Source organism: Grampus griseus, assembly GCF_964374135.1.
Source record: "Grampus griseus genome assembly, chromosome: 3".
Taxonomy (NCBI): Eukaryota; Metazoa; Chordata; class Mammalia; order Artiodactyla; family Delphinidae; genus Grampus; species Grampus griseus.
Genome location: NC_139019.1, coordinates 169,281,366 through 169,299,739, shown reverse-complemented (window position 1 = coordinate 169,299,739; position 18,374 = coordinate 169,281,366). Strand labels below are relative to the sequence as shown.

General features: G+C 57.1%; 1 protein-coding gene across 3 annotated transcripts in view; it reads right to left on the bottom strand.

Moving 5' to 3' along the window:
• The window catches only part of SEMA6B (semaphorin 6B), a 33,093-nt gene that overhangs the window by 3,472 nt on the left and 11,247 nt on the right, over positions 1–18,374 (bottom strand). For 2 of the 3 annotated variants that reach the window (XM_082650920.1, XM_082650918.1), the window contains exons 2-12: positions 7,272–7,421; positions 7,009–7,132; positions 5,297–5,357; positions 5,073–5,135; positions 4,580–4,681; positions 4,078–4,168; positions 3,650–3,769; positions 3,075–3,163; positions 1,398–1,615; positions 409–540; positions 23–172 (exon numbers count right to left, since the gene is read on the bottom strand). In XM_082650920.1, coding sequence (XP_082507046.1) covers positions 23–172; positions 409–540; positions 1,398–1,615; positions 3,075–3,163; positions 3,650–3,769; positions 4,078–4,168; positions 4,580–4,681; positions 5,073–5,135; positions 5,297–5,357; positions 7,009–7,132; positions 7,272–7,392 — 1,271 coding nt within the window. In that variant the 5' untranslated portion in view covers positions 7,393–7,421. Of the gene's footprint in view, positions 1–22; positions 173–408; positions 541–1,397; positions 1,616–3,074; positions 3,164–3,649; positions 3,770–4,077; positions 4,169–4,579; positions 4,682–5,072; positions 5,136–5,296; positions 5,358–7,008; positions 7,133–7,271; positions 7,422–9,000; positions 9,077–18,374 lie in introns of those variants that run through there. The other variant, XM_082650919.1, reaches the window with a different exon arrangement.

Below are 18,374 nucleotides of genomic sequence, written 5' to 3'. Positions count from 1 at the left end.
CCGGCCCCGTGTAGGGACTGACCGCATCAGAGTCCGAACAATCCATGGTGCGTGGCCCAGTGAGGGCACTGCCTCGTCCATCAGGGGGTGTGTCTTGACGAAGTTGAGGATCTCGTCCGGGAAGGCGCTGGAGGCGTTGTACTGCATGCCGGGAGCTGCACAGCACCCGGGCCTGGGTGGGGACGAGGGGGTGGTCAGGGTGGACATGGAGGCCCCCACATAGGGGCTCTGATTCACCAGGGGACCTGCTGCCCTGCCCAAAGGGCCTCGGTTTTCCCCACCTGCATAATGGGTACAGCTGAACTCGGCAACAGCTATTAAAATAACTAACTGCCTGGAAGTCCAAGCCCTTGGTCCAGGGTCAGGATCCTACCCAGGCACCTGTCTCAGGGTCGAGGGGGCTCTCACCGGGGCCGTGGCACCTGGTCCTCCGGCACGGGTGTCCAGATGGACTCAGGGGACTTCTGCTCACGGAAGCGGCCCTCAAATACGGCAGCCACCTGTGTCATGTCAAAGGCGCAGACGGCCGAGCCGGGGATGCTGTGGGTGGGGGCAGATGAAAGGGAGCAGTGAGCCTGGCCAGGGGTGGGGTGGGGGTGGGGGACTGCCCTGGGCAAGCAGGTGGAGGAGTGTTTGTCCTCCGGAGCTGTCACATGTTCAGTTCCCTGGGCCAGAGGTTGCTGCCCCCCCACCCCCCATCCAGTCCAGTCACTTCACCTGCTGAACAGTTCTCAGACTGGATCGTAGTTCAGCCCCTCCACAGCTACCCGTGTCCAGGCCCCGCCTTGTCACTTGCCTGCATATCCAGTCTCCCAGGTGCCACCCTTGCTCCCTTTCAACCCATTCCCCAGGTAGTTTTCCAAAAATGCAAACCTGACCTGGTCCCTCTTCTGCTCCTTACTCTCCCATGGCTCCCTAGTGCTCTCAGGATAAAATCCAGGCTCCTCCCCACAGCCCATCACCTCCCTGCCCTCATATCCTCCGCTCTCCCCCTTACTTCCCTCCAAGCCAGCCACACGGGCCTCCTCCCTATGGTTTAAACATAGCAAGCTCATTGCAGCCTCAGGGCTTTTGCACAGGCTGTTCTTCCAACTTGGAATGCTCTTCCCGCTTCTTCCATCTCACAACCATTGATGCCTCCTCCAGAAAGCCCTCCCCGACCCCTCCTCCAAAGGCAGAGGATGGGGACGCCCCCCTACCCCCATCTGCCAAGTTCTGGCCAAAGGGCCTCGGAGGGTCAGTGTCTGGCTTGGTGCCCCCTGGCCTGGGGTCGAGGCCTCCTGGGAGTCAAATCTTACCCAGTGCAGGACCCAGGGGATATGTGGTGAGGTAACATGGGAACTCTCCGCCCGTGCCCACCCGGTGGTCCCAGTCTGCTCCCGACGGTGCCCGCTGACCTGTTGCTGGGCGTGGAGAAAACAGCAAGGACCACGGGCCGGCCCCCCAGGCTGACCACGCCCGTGACGGCCCGCAGCACGTTGAAGTAGAAGTGGGAGTCCCCTGGCACCGAGCAGTTGAGCCGTGCCTTCAGGAACGACGTCCACTGCTTCTCCAGCACGCGAGGGGAGCCGCCCACGTCATTCTTGCACACCCGGGCCACACGGGACACCACCACCTGGCACATCAGCAGGCGGGGGGGGGGGGGGGGCGGGCGGGGGCTGAGCCCTGTGTTCCACAAGGCCTGCCCGCAGGTCGCACTGCCCGCTACCCAGGATGGGATGCAGGAGCCTGGCCGTGGGTCACTGTGGGTGCCCCAGCCAGTCACCTTAGCCCCCTGAGCACCAGATTCCCCAGCGAAATGGACAAGCATAATCATCATCGCTTCCACTTACAGATCACTCATTAAGTGCCAGGCACTTTATCCTCCTCATCTCTCATGTTCCTCCCAAAGCTCTACAGAGGAGGGCCTACTGATATCCCCGGGGTACAGAGGGGAAACTGAGGCACAGCGAAAGGAAAGTGACCGAGGCCCAAGGTCACACTAGTAGTAAGTGGCAGTCTGTGCACTTAAATGTCTCCGTGGATTGAGGGATGGGATGGATGTATGTATGGATCAGTGGAGGGATGGATGAATTTGAAGGACACAGTGATGGACTGAAGATAAGGAAGAAGGAGATAATCAACTGATGGATGAATGGGTGTGTGGATGGATGGGTGGCTGGCTGGATGGTTGGATGAGTAAATGGGTGTGAGTCTGCATGAATGGAGAGATGGGTAGGGGAATGGGTGGGTGGATGGATGGATGAAAGGATGGATGGGTGGACAGACGGATGTGAGTGTGGATGAGTGGAGAGATGGGTAGGGGAATGGGTGGGTGGATGGATGGAAAGGCAGATGAAGGAGGTAAAGACAGATCAGTGGATGGGTGGATAGAAGGTTGAATGGAGTGGATGAACAGGTGATGAGGAGGAGATGGGATAGATAATTGGATTATAGAGGGGTGGGCAGGTAGGTGGAGAGATGGATGGTAGATGGATGAGCTGATCAGTAGGAGGATAGCTCAATGGATGGTTAGCTGTATGAATGAATGGACAGGTAGGTGTATGAATGGATAAAGAAGTCAATGAGTGGGAGGTGGGTGGATGGATATATAGGTGCATGGAAGGGTAGATGAGTGGACGGATGGATGGAGGATGGCTGAGTCAGGGGGTGGGCGGATGGATAGATAAGTGGTTTGATTGGAAGTGTGGGTGGGCTGAAGGACAGATAGGTGGGTAGGTGAGAGGGCGGCTGAGTGGGAGAGTGAGTGGGCAGACAGATGGGCCGTCGAGGAAGGATGGATAAATGATGGTAGATGGGTGGGTGGACAGGTGAACAGCAACGGCACTGGGACTGGAATCAGGGGTGTATCTGACTTCAGACCCGGGACCCTCACCCAGGGCTGCTCCAGAAATGTCTTCAAGCCCCAGGGGCCTGGACCCGGCTAGAGTGGAGGGCCCTGAGGACCAGAGGGACTCTCTCGCCCCAGGCGGAGTTTCACGGAACCACCTCTGCTCCCCACTTCCCGAGATCAGAGCCTCTCAGCTGCGTGCCCCACTGCCTGGGCCTCTTCGGGAGGGGAAATAGGGCCCTACCTTTTCCAGGTAGTTAAACTCCATTGCGATCTCCCGGAAGAAAAAGTAGATGTGGCTGCCCCACTCCACCACGTGGACAAAGTAGGGCTCTGTAGGAGACGAGGGGTCAGAACTCAGCCCGTGACAGGAGAAAGGGAGTTTCTGGGGCTGGGAACACAGTAGCCTGGGTGGCTCCTTTTACAGTGAAGGGGGGAATATAAGCTGATTACCTGGGCAAAATAAAAGAGACCAAAGTTTTGGGGGTTTTTTGGAGGGAGTAGGTGTCAGAATCCTAAAATCACCGTGTCTTCTTTCCACAGACAACGTCTACTGTTTTGTCACCTTCCTCCTTCACGTGTTGAGCTGAGCTCCTACCATACCGCTCACGCTGTCCCACTTCAGGGTGCTAAGCCACCCATTTCCAGCAGGCTCTACTTTAGATCCAACTTAAATCTTTCTTCTAACTTTATCTTCAAAGAGGCTAGTAGGTTCCAAAGATGAGATGGGAGCTCCCTGCCTGTCTCCTCTGGGACTGTTATTCTGGTGGGGGAATTTGATGAATGTCAGCCCTACCAGGTCTGCCCCTATCGCCCCACCTTTGAACCACTTGGAGTCGTGTTTCACGGTGCGCAGAGTGGGCCGGTCCCCGAGGCTGCGGTAGATGACAGCGTCGATGGCTAGGAAGTCGGTAACGGTGGCTGTGAAGAGCATCCCTTCTGGATGGGGGTGAGTCAGGGGGAGGCAGGTGAGAGATTAGATCATAGAGGCCGGAGGCTGGGTGGGTCAAAACTTGACTTCAAGACTGAGCCCTGAGCCTAAGTGAGCCCTAAGCCCCGGGCTGAGCCCCAACTCCTCAGCTCATCCCCAACCTCGGCTGAGCCCTGCCCTTGAGATTCTGCCTGTTTCATAGCTGGAGAGATGGTCTCCCAGCCATCTTCTAAATGACCTGACTCCACGAGTGGAAAATGCCATGTCTTGCTGTGGACTGGGGCCCCATCAGATGGTCAGAGTTGGGGGCACTCACCAGAGAAGAGGGCAACATTGGCGTGTTTGGGGTCGTATGGGCAGCGGGCCATGCCACTGATGTTGTCCCCGAGGGGCTGCAGTGTGTCCATCTGCGGGGGGACAGGGACTGAGTGACAGAGCTCCTGTCTATACCTAGCAGCCCCTGGCTCCCCCAGCCACCCCCTCCAAGGGGACTCCTGGCGCCACCTTGGATGTTGTGTGACTTGGTCAGTCATTTAACCTCTCTGGGACTCAATTTACTGATCTGTAATAAATGGGTCTGAATCGATCCTAATTCATCCTATAACTGGTTTGTAGTTTAAGTTGCTGCAGCCTGTACAGGCCTCCTTTGGAAGACTCCTCTGGAGCTCCGGGTGAGGGGTCTGGGAGGGCATATCCAGTAAGGCTTCCTGTAGGAGATGATGTGGCCTGGGGATAGGGCATGACCAGTGGAGGGCCAGTGAGCAAAGGCGTGGAGGTTGAACCTGGGGCAGTCAGGGCTTCGAAGAGCGGTGACTCACGCTGTAGTTGGCACACACGGGGTTGAAGGCATTGGAACCACACACGAAGAGGGTGGATTCGTCCCGAAGTAGAAGCACCTTTACAAAATTTCGACACTCGCCCTGGATTGGGGCGGCGGGAAGAGAGAAGCCAGGGTGGGTGTGGTCACGGGTGTGGGCGGGGTCAGGAAAGAGGCGGGGCCTGCAAGGAGGGGCCAGGGATGTGGGCATGGCAAAATCAGGGGGCTAAACTAGGACTCGGCTGGGGGCGAGGCCATGACTAAGGCAGGGGCCCAGACAGGGAAATAGGGCACTTGAAGGGGTGGAGCTATGGCAAGACGAGGGCTAAGGGCACGGCCACGACAGAGGACCACCTTGGGGTTGTGGCCAGGCTCTGGGATTAGCCATGGCAACACCAGGGCCCTGGCATAGAATGAAAGCAGAAGATTTGCCCTGGGGGGGGTGGCCAGGACGGATTGGGGCGTGGTTGGAGGCGTGGCCAGGGCCCACTTACCTCCTGCTTGCCCTTCATCCGACACACGTTGATGTCGCTGGGGTTGGAGCGCCAGGTCAGCTTCTGGGACACAGAGAGCTGGTGAGGTGAGCGGAGTCCTTGACAGCCCTAGGAACCCTGCTAGGGAGGCCCGAATCCACCTTGCTCCCCAGCTCAGTGTCCGGGCCCCCTGGCGGGAGCCCCAAGAATTGCCCCCTCCCCTCCCTCCTGCACCCCCTCCTCACCCGCTGGTACCGCAGCTCCATGGACGTGGGGGGCTCCAGCTCCACCCGGTACAGGTTGTCCCTAGAGGAGGGGTGTAGTTAATGAGATCGGAGAGCCTCCCCTCCCCGCCCACTATTCTGACAGCAGACGTGAGGCCAACACGTGCCAAACAGGGGCGTGCCAGCGCCTCTGCCACGTGCAGCTCCGCATGTGCATGCCCTGACACGCCTCCTCGTGCCCTAAAGTGAGCCACGGGTTCTGGCACACCCCACATGCCTTACCACGCCACCTCACGCTCACACACCCCATGGCCTACACCCAACACAACGCACTGTCTGATGCCTTTACATCCGCTGTCCCCGTCTCAGCACCCCTCAGTCTCTCCCAGGCTCTCAGCGCTCCCCCCATGCCACAGAAACTGCCCTAATCAAGGTCACTGGCCCCTGTTAAGTCCAGCGGTCACTTCTCTGTCCTCCTCCCCCTCTCCACAGCGTCTCCCCCGGCCAGTCCACCCTCGTCCTGGGAACTCCATCCTCACTGGGTTCTTGGACCCTGCACTCTCCTGGCTTCCCTCCCACCTCTCCGGGCCCTTCCTCTCTCCCTGGTGGGCCCACACCTGGGTCCTCTGGCCTCTTCCCTCCCCCATCCATACCCCTCCTGGGCCGCCTTGTCCACTCTCAGGGCTGGAACCACGTCTCTGCCTGGATGACACCCACAGTCCTGTCTCCAGCCAGGGCCTCCCCTGAGCTCCAGATTTGGGGTCCAGCTAACCCTCAAGGTCTCCACGAGGGGGCTCAAAGGTGTCTCATACTCTTGTCTCACACTCAGCTTGGCCACACGGCACCCGACCATCCCCCAAATCTGCTCCCGCCCTGTCCACCATCTCGGCTGAGGCAACTCTATCCCCACGACGTGGGAGTCACCTTCAACTCCCTTCTCCTTCCCTCCCAGTATGTCACCTCTGCCTTCAGTATCTAGCGAGGGTTCACCCACTTCTCACATCCTCTATGACCACCACCCTAGTTCAGCCCCCATTACTGCCCACCTGGACCAGCATTGTCCCCTCTGCCCTAGTCTAGTGGCTCCTGCCCTCACCAGTACAGTCTGTCCTCCCCCAGCCGCCACCAGAGGGCACCTGTGAGCACCTGAGTCAGGTCCTGCCCCTCCTCTGCCCACAGCCCTCCAGGGTCCCACCTCCCTTGGGGGTAAAAGCCCAGGTCCTCCCCTACAGCCCACAAGGCCCTGCTCTCCCTGCCCCGTCCCTTCCCTGCCCTCCCCTCCTCCCTCTCTCCCCCTCACTCACTCTGCTCCAGCCACACGGGCCTCCTTGCTATCCCTCCACCATGCCAGGCAGAGTCCGGCCCCAGGACTTTTGCACGGGCTGTGTCCTATGCCCTGACTTCTCCCTCTCCCTCAGATTTCCTTATAGCTGGCTCCTCAGCAGTTCTCAACTCAAATGTCACCTTCTCAGAAAAGCCTTTGGGGCCACTTCAGCACCCCCTCTAGCACCCAGTGAATTTTGACCAAACAGCTGTCCTTACCTGGTAACACATCATAGCAAGCTCTGGGCTCCAACCACACCCAGAGTTCAGCACCCTTAAAAATCCCACCCCAGGGACACACATTCACACTCCAGCCAAACAACAGGCCCCAGCATGCAAACCTCCCTAAAATGCTACCACCTACTCCCCCACACCTCACCCTGCACGCTCTGCCCGACAGTCCCTCGTACCTGTCCCCGATGAAGAGCGTCCTGTTGACCCGCAGAACCCGCTGGATGTTGAGATCGTCGGTGCCCTCTGCGGGGGTCAGGTGTCCTGGCCCGCTGCCCACGAACACGGGATAGTGGTTCAGGTCTGGGGAGAGGACGAGGAGGGGTGTGATTCAGGGCCAGGGTGAGCCTGGCCTGGTGAGCCCCCGGGGGAGGGGGCAGCAGATCCAGCTGGGGAGCAAGACCCTCCCTCGGGACTCCCCCTCTCCAGGCCCCCCACTCACAGTCCCTGGGGGCCACGCTGAGTGGCGGCGGCTCCTCGGGGAAGAGGCCGTGGGAGCCTCCCAGTAGCAGCAGCAGGAGCAGTAGGGCCGGGCGGGGAGGGGGCGCTCGCGGGGTCCGCATGGCGAGGTCAGGGCGACAGGAGGTGACACCTGCGAGCGAGGGGCCATGCGGTGAGCCGTGTGGCTTGCAGTCCCCATTGCTGCCAGCAGAGGGGGCTCGAGAGCCGCGGCGGCGGGGCCTTCGATTTCCAGAAAAATTCCCCATTGGGGGGTAATCATTTAAAAATAACAACAATCATGGCAACAACAATAACACCAGCACTTATTAATTACCAGAACAACTTTCTGACCACATTTTAGTGAAAGCTCAGGAAACAGTTTCTAACAACACAAGGATAATCACGAGAATATTTAAAAAATTAAATGATTTTAAATTAAAAATTAATAATAATAATAGATAAACAGGGACTTCCCTTGTGGCGCAGTGGTTAAGAATCCGCCTCCCCAAGAGGGAAGAGATATGGGGACATATGTATATGTATAACTGATTCACTTTATTATAAAGCAGAAACTAACAACACCATTGTAAAGCAATTATACTCTAATAAAGATGTTAAAAAAAAAAAAAAGAATCCGCCTCCCAATGCAGGGGACACGGGTTCGAGCCCTGGTCCGGGAAGATCCCACATGCCGCGGAGCAACTAAGCCCGAGCGCCACAACTCCTGAGCCTGGGCTCTAGAGCCCACGAACCATAACTACTGAGCCCACGTGCTGCAACTACTGAAGCCCGCGTGCCTAGAGCCCGTGCTCCGCAACAAGAGAAGCCACCGCAATGAGAAGCCTGTGCACCGCAACGAAGAGTAGCCCCTGCTCACTGCAATTAGAGAAAGCCCGTGTGCAGCAACGAAGACCCAACACAGCCAAAAATAAATAAATAAATAAATTTATTTTTAAAAAATAGATAAACATTTCAAAACATGTATTTATAAAAACTTCAACCTCAAAACATATGTTTTAAGAATTCTTAGAACTGGGGCTTCCCTGGTGGCGCAGTGGTTAAGAATCTGCCTGCCAATGCAGGGGACAAGGGTTCGAACCCTGGTATGGGAAGATCCCACATGCCGCGGAGCAACTAAGCCCGTGCGCCACGACTACTGAGCCTGCGTTCTAGAGCCCGTGTGCCACAACTACTGAAGCCCGTCCGCCTAGAGCCCGTGCTCCGCAACAAGAGAAGCCACTGCAATGAGAAGGCCACGCACCGCAACGAAGAGTAGCCCCCGCTTGCCGCAACTAGAGAAAGCCCACGTGCAGCAGCGAAGACCCAATGCAGCCAAAAATTAAATAAATGAATAAATAAATTAATTAAAAAAAAAGAATTCTTAGAGTTAAAACACAAAAACCTTAAAATGAAGGTCTCAAAAACCAAAAATTCGAAGGCTCTTGGAATTTTATAAAACACAATCTGGGAACTGCAGTACTTTAGAATAGCAGAATATGCTAGCTGGCCAGGGACCTCAGAGGCCCCGGTAAGTCTGACTTCCTTCCCGATAACAGCCTTTCTGTCCTTTCCTGGAATACCTCTGTGACAGGAGCCTCACGACCTCTTCAGGGGGCCTGTTTCCCGCTCCCGCTCAAGGGAATTTGGAGAAACTTCCAGGTGTGTAGAGTGGAGACCATCCCCCACCCATCCCAAGTGATGATCTGGTGGGCGGTGTGAACAGAACTCACCCTCTGGAACCCAGCCCTCCACGCCCCTCCCAGAAGGAGAGCAGTCCGGAGGCCCCAAGAAGACACTCGCAGCCTCTGGGCAAGCCCCGTGCCTCAGTTTCCCCGTCTGAGCAGCAGGTACATCTCCGAGCCCTGCCCCAGCCTTGGGGTGCGGGGATCCCGAACCCGTGGAGGTGGACGCGAGGCGGGAACTTTGGCCCTGGAACGCCTGCCTCTGAGGATTCAGGGCCAAAAAACAGGAAGGCCTTGCGTGGAACAGCGAAGTTTCCTCTCTGTGACCCTGAACTTCCAGGATTTGTGACTCAGCGGACGCCAGGATCTCACGTGTGCGCGGATCTGGCTCTACTTCCTTAAGAGTTTCCTTCCCCGGCTCCTCCCCTGCTTAGCAACGTCCCGTGGCTCCCAGCGACCCCCGAGCCAGGCCCCAGACACTGCATTCAAGACCCACAACGGGATCACCAGCCCCGCTGCTGCCTACCCCAGCCTACAAGCTTCCTCCTTACAACACCTGCCGGGGCACCCCGCCTCTGGTGTTCTGTCTGCTCTGTGCCTTCTTTTTTTTTTTAAGATTTATTTATTTACTTATTTATTTTTGGCTGCGTTGGGTCTTCGTTGCTGGGCGCTGGGCTTTCTCTAGTTGCGGCGAGCGGGGGTTACTCTTCCTTGCGGTGCGCAGGCTACTAATTGCGGTGGCTTCTCTTGTTGCGGAGCACGGGCTCTAGCTGCGTGGGCTTCAGTAGTTGCGGTGCGTGGGCTCAGTAGTTGTGGCTCGTGGGCTTTAGAGCACAGGCTCAGTAGTTGTGGTGCACAGGCTTAGGTGTTCCGCGGCATGTGAGATCTTCCTGGACCAGGGCTTGAACCTGTGTCCCCTGCATTGGCAGGTGGATTCCTAACCACTGCACCACCAGGGAAGTCCCTAAACATTTTTTTTAACATTGTGGTAAAATGTATAACAAAGTTTGCCATCTTAACCATTTTTTTTTTTTTTTTTTTTGGTATGTGGGCCTCTCACTGTTGTGGCCTCTCCCGTTGCAGAGCACAGGCTCCGGACGCGCAGGCTCAGCGGCCATGGCTCATGGGCCCAGCCGCTCTGCGGCATGTGGGATCTTCCCGGACCGGGGCACGAACCCGTGTCCCCTGCTTCGGCAGGCGGACTCTCAATCACTGCGCCACCAGGGAAGCCCCATCTTAACCATTTTTAAGTGGCACTAAGTATATTCACATTCTTGTGCAACCATCCCCACCATCCACCTCCAGAACTTTCTCATCTTCCCAAACTGAAACTCTGTTCCCATGAAACACTGACTCCCCACCCCTCCCCCAGCCCCTGGCCCCCACCATCTACTTTCTGTCTCTATGGCTGTGACTCCTCCAGGGACCTCACACAAGTAGAATCAGACAGTATTTGTCCTTTTGTGTCTGGCTTATTTCACTGAGCATCATGTCCTCAAGGTTCATCCATGTTGTAATGAGTGTCAGAATACCTTGACTTTTTAAGGCTCAGTAATATTCCACTGTGTGGATAGACCACATTTTATTTATCCATTCGCCGGCTGATGGACACTGGGGCTGCTTCCACCTTTTGGCTATGTTGTGAACGGGTCTTTGAGACCCTGCTCTCAATTCTTTTGGGTGTATATGCAGGCGTGGAATTGCTGGATCGTATGGTGATTCTACGCTTAACTTTTGGAGGAACTGCCACGCTCTTTTCCAAAGCGGCTGCACCGTTTTACATCCCCACTGGCATTGCGCATGCGTTCCAATTTCTCCTGCCAACACTATTTTCTGTTTTTTGATAGCAGCCATCCTAATGGGTGTGAGGTGGTGCTCTGTGCCTTTTACCCCATGTCTTATCAGAATAATTTTTTTTTTCTCCTTCCTTTGGTACGCGGGCCTCTCACTGCCAGGGCCCCTCCCGCTGCGGAGCACAGGCCCCGGACGCGCAGGCTCAGCAGCCACGGCCCACGGGCCCAGCCGCTCCGCGACACGTGGGATCCTCCTGGACCGGGGCACGAACCCGTGTCCCCCGCATCGGCAGAAGGACTCTCAACCACTGCGCCACCAGGGAAGCACCCCAGAATAATTTTTAACTTCAGAAACTTCAGGACAACAGCTTCCACTCGTGGGCCATGCAGCATTGTGGTGAGGGGAGGGGCTCCAAGGCCATAAGTGTTCAAATCCCAGCTCTGCTATGTACATGCTGTGTGACCCTGAACAGGTCACTCCACCCCTCTGGGCCTCAGTTTACTCATCTGTGAAATGGGCATGGTAACAGTATTGACCTCACAGGCCTGTGGTTGGTGTTAGCAAAGTGCCTGGCATGCTGCAGGTGCTCAGTAAATGCTAATTATTATTGTTGTTGCTGTTGGTATATTGAGTACCAGAGGCCGGGCTGGGTGGTTTCCAGGAATTGCTTCACGGAGACCCCTGATGGCTCTAGTACGGTTGGTATAACATTCAGTCCATTTGGCAGATGGGGAAACTGAGGGACTGATTGAGGGGCCATGACCCACCAGAGAGGATGTAGCAGCTGGACTGAACCCAGGGCTCTCTGCTACCAGGATTTTGCTCCTGGGGGTTGAGCGTACGAATGGTCACGGCAAGATTGATAATCACCCGTTCCGCCATCCCTCAACCCAGTGAGGCCAGCAGTTATTTAACACCCAGTTCACGGATGGGAAGACTGAGGCCCCAGTTCGGGATGCGACCTCACGGCTCATTTTTTCTCCTGGTTTTCATAACTTTGTGATGCAGCAACTCGGGGCTAGAAAGCTGTTCTTGTCCTCCCTCTGTCCACAGCTGCCCCCAGCCCCTCAGAACCACCCTGGGAACCCTGAAACCCAAACTGGGCTTTTCTTACCAGCCCCATTGTTCCTGAGCCAAAGACAAGAGTGTCGGCCTCCCAGTCCCTCCCCTGCCCTGAGGGCCCCAGAGCCCAGCTCCCACCCCCTACCTGGTCCCCTGGCTTCCAGTCCCGCCCCTTCAGTATCCTCCTCAAGGTAGCAAAGGAATCTTTCCAGAACCCAAATCTCACTTGTTTCTTCCCTGATCTAAACCAGGGTCTCTCCCCTTCGGCACTGCTGACATTCAGGGCCAGGTCATTCTTTGGGGTGGGGAGGTTCTGGGCGCTGCCAGGTGTGGAGCAGTATTCCTGGCCCCCACCCACTCGATGCCAGGAGCATCCCTCAATTGCGACAACCAAAAATGTCCCCAAACACCGCCCAGTATCCCTTGGGAGGCAAAACCACCCCCAGCTGAGAACGTCTGCTCTAAACCCTTCTATGGCTCCCCAGTGCCCTTGAAATGAAGTCCCCTCCCTTCCATCTCCACCTCTGAGGATCTGCACATGCTGTTCCCTCTGCTTGGAACACCTTCCTCCTGCTCCCAGTAACCTGGTGAACACGCTCGCTCGTCAGGTCTCAGACGTCTCCTCCAGGAAGACTCCCCAGATCAGCCCGGATTGACTTCCTCTGGGCTCCTGCCTGCCTGTGCCGGAGGGCCCTGCTCACCCTATCTTCCAAATGCCTGGTTAACCGTTCATCTTCCCCACTGGACTCTGAGCTCCCCGAGAGGGCGGGACTGAGTCTGTCTTGGCCACCACTGTGTCCCCACTGCCCAGCATAAGGCCTGGCATTCAGTAGAAGCTCAATAAAGAATAAAAGTAGCAAACACCAAGCACTTGGGATGTGCCAGGCACCGTCCCAAGGACTTAAATGAACTCATTTGATCCGCACAACACATCGGAGAGGTGGGTGCTGTGCCCCTTACACAGATGAGGAAACTGAGGCATAGAGAGGCGAAGTCACTTGCCCAAATGGAAACAGTGGAGCCAAGACTGAAACCCGCTCAATCGACATTTGTTAGTTTGACAATCATGCAGAGCTGAACCCCACATGCTCTTTGGGGGAGTCTGGGTCACGTCGGGGCCAACCCACTGCCCCTGGCCTCAGTTTACCCCCTGACCTGGGGTTATCGGAGAGGTGGCACCTCTCCCGCCCCTCCAAGACCATCTGCTTCTCTCCATGAAACTCGAGGCGTCTCTGCCAGCAGCTGTCCGGCGCCCACCTGCCTGGAAGTGGCCCCACCGCCGGCCCTGGCACCTGGTCACTGGGAGCCGCACTACCTCCCAACCCCGGGGCTGCGTGGCCAGCGTGTGCACCCCTTGGCGTGCAGGGCACCCATGTGTCTGCCTGCCTGCAGCCCTGGAGACGTGCATCCATGAACATGGGGGTGGGAGGGACGGTCATAAAGAGACAGAGGTCCACCCCCAGCCGGGAGGGCTCGCGCTGTGGCACGGCCTCTCTGCCTGACCTCCCAACCATCACTCCAAGCCTTGGTACAGTCCCACTATACAGATGAGGAAACTGAGGCAGGGATGGAAACTCCCCCCAGGCCACCTGGCTTCGCCCTCCCATCGACCTTCCCAGGTACCATATGGCCTTAGCTACTCTAACTTCGTCAAAAGTTCAAATTTCCTTCTGGAACATTTTTTCCCACCTGGCCAGGGCTACCTGGGCTACCCTAGGGCTTCAGCATACATTTTAGGATCAGCTGGTAAGTTCCAAAACAAATAACATAAAACATAAAACATGTTGGGATTTTCACCGGAATGGTGCTGAACGCATAGACCAAATTGATCTATTGACGGACAGGCTCCCTGTCTCCGCTAATGGTTCAGGCCCCACCTGGGAGTCACACCCCCACCAGCTCCCTTCAGCACCGGCCCCTTCTTTTCTCACCCTCACATCCAATGCCAGCAAGTCCTGTGGGGTCTTCCAAATTCATCCAGAATTCTCACCCCTCTCTAGTCTGTTCCCTGGTCGGCCCCCAGCATCTCCTGCCTGGACCCCACGGTCCCCTCCACCCGGTCCACAGCTCCCACCCTTCATCCCCGAAGTCTGTCCTCCCCGCAGCCGCCACCAGAGGGCGCGCGTGAGCACCCGAGTCAGGCCCCGCCCCTCCTCTGCCCACAGCCCTCCAAGGCTCCCACCTCCCTCCCAGTAAAAATCCAAGTCCTCCTGGGGCCAACAAGACCCTGCGCGACCTGCCCTGTCCCCTCCCTGCCGTCCTCTCCTTCCTCTCTCCCCCTCGTTCACTCTGCTCCAGACACGTGAGCCTCCTCACTGTTCCTCCAGCACACCAGGCCCGGTCCTGCCCCAGGGCCTTTGCACGGGCTGTTCCTCACTCCTGAAAGCCTTTTCTCTCAGATACCCACATGGCTCCCTCCTTATTTCAGGTCTCCACCCCCACTCCCTGGACTCTAGCAACCCCTTCCCTCCCACCCACCTCCCACCTGGGGTCCAATGTCACACTCTCAAAGGGTCCTCTTAGACCCTCTGTTACTTCAAATATGGTCCTCGGACCACCAGCAGCAGCAGCCTCACTTGGGAGCGGTTATAAATGCTGAGTCCCGGGACTTCCCTGGTAGTCCAGTGTTTAAGACTCCATGCTTCCATGGCAGGGGCATAGGTTAGATCCCTGATCGGGGCAGTTCCGCATGCCGTGAGGTGCAGCCCCCTCCCCCCCAAAAAAAGTCTACACAGGGGATGCCCCCTCCTCCAGGAAGCCTTCTCTAACTGCCTTCCCTGGGGAGCTCCGTTTCCCCGGGCTCCCCCAGCCATGACCCCGCCCTCAGCTCCACCCAACCTCACCAACTTGGGAGCATCTGTGACCAACTCTGGCTCTTTGTACCCCAAATTGGAAGCTATTCATTCACTCATTGGATGAGCAATTACTGAGCACCAGTTGTGTGCCAGACACTGTTCCTAGCATGGGGCCGCAGCGATGGCCAAGACAGTTGCAAAGCCCTGCCTTTGGGGGGTTCCCAGTCCAGTGGGGAGAGAGGGGTACACGCATTACCAGAAAACAGAACTCAGCTTCTGACAATAATATCGAAGCCTGAAGATGAAAATGCAGAGAATGATGGAGAGTGATGGCAAAGGGGCTGCTTTGGCTGGTGGTCAGGGGAGCTCCTGGAGAGGGAACTGAAAAGGCAAAGCCCTGGAGGCTGGAACCATCAGAGGAACAGCAAGAAGATGCCGATGGGCGGGGAGGCTGCCATATCATAAGAGAGGAGCCCTGGGACTTTCCCCCTTTTCCAGACAAGACATAGAGCCTCAATTTTCTCATCTGTAAAATAAGGCACTAGAACAGGGCCTGGCACACGTGTTTACTCTCTGTGAAATGACCTTGCTGGGTGACCTTGGGCCAGCAGCTTGCCCTCTCTGGGCCTCTCCATACCACAGCAGGTGACTCAGTGACCCGAGGCCAGGCTCGGAGCCCCTGTTTCTCCATCTGCCGTGGTAAGGATGGGGGCGGGATGCCCGTCTCCAGTTCCATGGAAGGAGCTCCTGTCAGCCCAGCCGCCCCAGGATTCCAGCTCCGGGGCCCGGCGTCCCCGAGGGGATCGAGTAACCTGGCGAGGCAGCCGGGCCCCTGCGTCGTCCAGGTCTAGTTACCAGCTCTGCTTACAGCTGCCTCCTCCACCTGCCTCAGTTGCCCCCAGCGCAGCCCAGCCGGGCTCTGGGGCTGTCTAGGAACTTGGCAGAGTAGCCAGAGAGAGTCCCTTGGGGCCCAGGCCACGGGGGCGCTGAGGAGAGGGGCTCCCTCGCCCCGCAACGTTCGCACCACGCTGGTTAACTCATCCCTCCCCAGCCTGGGAGGCGGCCAGCACATCCTCCTGGTCCTCAGCCTTCCTCCCTGTGTTCTCGGTTCCCGGAACCTCAGCTTCCCCATCAGTGACTTGAGCACGATAACCATCCCCAACGGGTTATCATGATGGGTAAATAAGCTCCAGATAGTAGGTGCTTAATAAACTATTGACTGCTGTGCGGCCCAGGGTTACGTCCTTCCCCTCTCTGGGTTTGCTTCTGCCTCTGTAAATCAGGGATGAGAACATTGGCTCCACGGGGGCAAGGGGTCTGGTGCACAGTAGGCACTCAACAAATACCGGCTGAATGAATGTCCCACAAAAAGATCCAATTTATGAAAGAGCTACAAAGATCTGTTTATTCCAGACTTCCTGAGCACCTACCGTGTGTCAACATGGCCGGGGATTCAGCCCTGACCGGGACCATGCACAGAGCCGGGCATGCAGTAAGCACCCAATTAATGCTGAGCATCTCGTTTAAAGAGGATGGTGCTCAGAGTACCCGAGTCGACTCCCCGGTGCACCCCACAGCAGCCCAGCAGGGCAGGGATTTAAGCTAAAATTTGATGAAGCCCCTACTGTGTGCCAGCTGCTCGACCAAGACTTTCACATGTTTGAACTGGTTTCCTGCCCACGCCAACCCTATGAGGCAGCGACCAGCACCATTATCCCCATTTCACAGAGGGAAAAACTCAGGCTCAGAGAGGTTAAGACACTTGGCCAAGGTCTCACAGCACAGAAGGGTGTAGTTGGGATTCGAACCCAGGCCACGTGGCTAAACTGCCTCTTACTGTCATTTACCGAGTGCCCACAATGTGCCATCTGTCAACGAGGCTGCACAGCCTAATTGCACATCTTGCAGATACGCAAGCAGAGACCCAGAGAGAGGCTGCCCCAGTGCCAGGCCACTCAGAGAGCCAGTGGGGAGACCAGGTGTCAGAAGCAGGACCTTGAGTGGGGGACATGGACAGGTCCCCGGGGCTCCCAGCCAGACAGACAGGGGGCACTCCTGGGTAATTAATTTTAATCACTGTTTGGAAATTGGGCTGCCAGGAGGCAAATCGGAAGCAGCAACTTGTAATTAGGAATGGGGAAGGGGGGCGCTTCTTTCTTGGTGATGCGGCGACCATTCCGAGGAAATTGAAGTGTCATTTATACCCAGCGGGTAATTAGGGGGCCTGGGAGGGAGCCACTCGAGGGGGCTGGGGGCTCCTAGGGAATCTGGGATGGTGCTGGGAGTTGGGGGTCAGGAGCCCACAGATTCCCAAGTGGGGGGCCCTGAGCCGGCCTGGGGGCAAACGTACCCTGGTCTCAACCACAATTTGGAGGAAACACAGAAGAGCAGGGTGCTGCTCTTGGGACCCAGCTTTGGGAGACAGAGGGGAGTAAGGCTCGGCTCTAGGGGGCTCCACTGTAGGGAGGGCAAACAGATCTGGTCCCTGCCCTTGGGGTCCTCAATCTGGAGGAAGCAGAAGATGGTGAGCCCGGCCCCTCTCACTTGGGATTCTGGGAGCCCTCCTCTCCCCGAGGCTGATCCTCCCAACCAGAAGTCCCCCAGTCACTGTCCCTCTCTAGAGGCCCTGTCTGGGAGGCCACAGGGATCCCCAAGTGGGATGAGACCAGAAAGGCAGGTCTGGAGGGGGACACCGCTGAGCGATGCTGGGCGGGAGGCAGGCGGGGCCCTGCCAAGTGCTGCTGGGAACGGAAGACCTGGCGATGAACTTGAAGAAGACAAAGGCGGGAAATGGGTCCTGGGGTCCTAGAGGACCACAAGTCCTGGTGAGTCAGGGCTCAGGAATGGTGGAGATGCTGGCAGAGTGACGTGGGTTCTGGGGGCCGGGGCGTGAGAACTGTGCATCAATGGAGCAAAACGGCGAGGGGACAGGGGCCCCCGTTTTGCTGGGTGACCTCGGGGAATTTGCAACCCCAATCTGTGCCTCATTTCTTCCCAGACCCTGGGACTTAGACATTCAAAGGGAAATAACAGCAAACATTTATAGAGCTCCTATTGTGTTCCAAGCCCTGTGCAAAGGGCTTTGCAGAAAGTACTGGTGGGGTAGGTAGGAGGGGTTTCCTCCCCATTTTAAAGGTGAGGAATTGCAGGCAGCCCAGAGCAGGCAAGTAATATGCCCAAGGTTGCACAGCTAGGAAAAGGCCAGACTGGTTTTTGAACCCAGGCCATATGGTCCAGACACCACACTCTTAACCTTAGCACTATGTGCCCCCAGAGAAAGGGGCTGTCAGTCCCCCACATCTAGTAAGTCCAAAATCTATCCTGATCCACCCACTTCTTTTCCCCTCTACTGCCTCACCCTGGCTGGCCCCCATCATGGTTCATCTGGACCAGCGCAGACGCCTCCACCCTGGTCCCCCAGCTCTGGCCCTTGCTGCCCACAGTCTGCTCCCTGCAGCAGCCAAAAGGCGCCTGTGAGCACTTAAGTCAGGCCCCGCCTCTCCTCTGCCCAGAGTCCTCCAGGGCTCCCACCTCACTGGGATAAAAGTCCAAGTCCTCCCTGTGGCCCACAGGGACCTGCATGACCTGCGCCGTCCACTCCCTGCCCTCCCCTCCTCCCTCTCTCCCCCTCACTCCCTCTGCTCCAGACACAGGGGCCTCCTCACTGTTCCTCCAACACACCGTGCATGGTCCTGCCCCAGGGCCTTTGCATGGGCTGTGCCCTCTGCCCGGAAGGCTCTTCCAGTTCTCTGCATGACTGGCTCCTTTTCA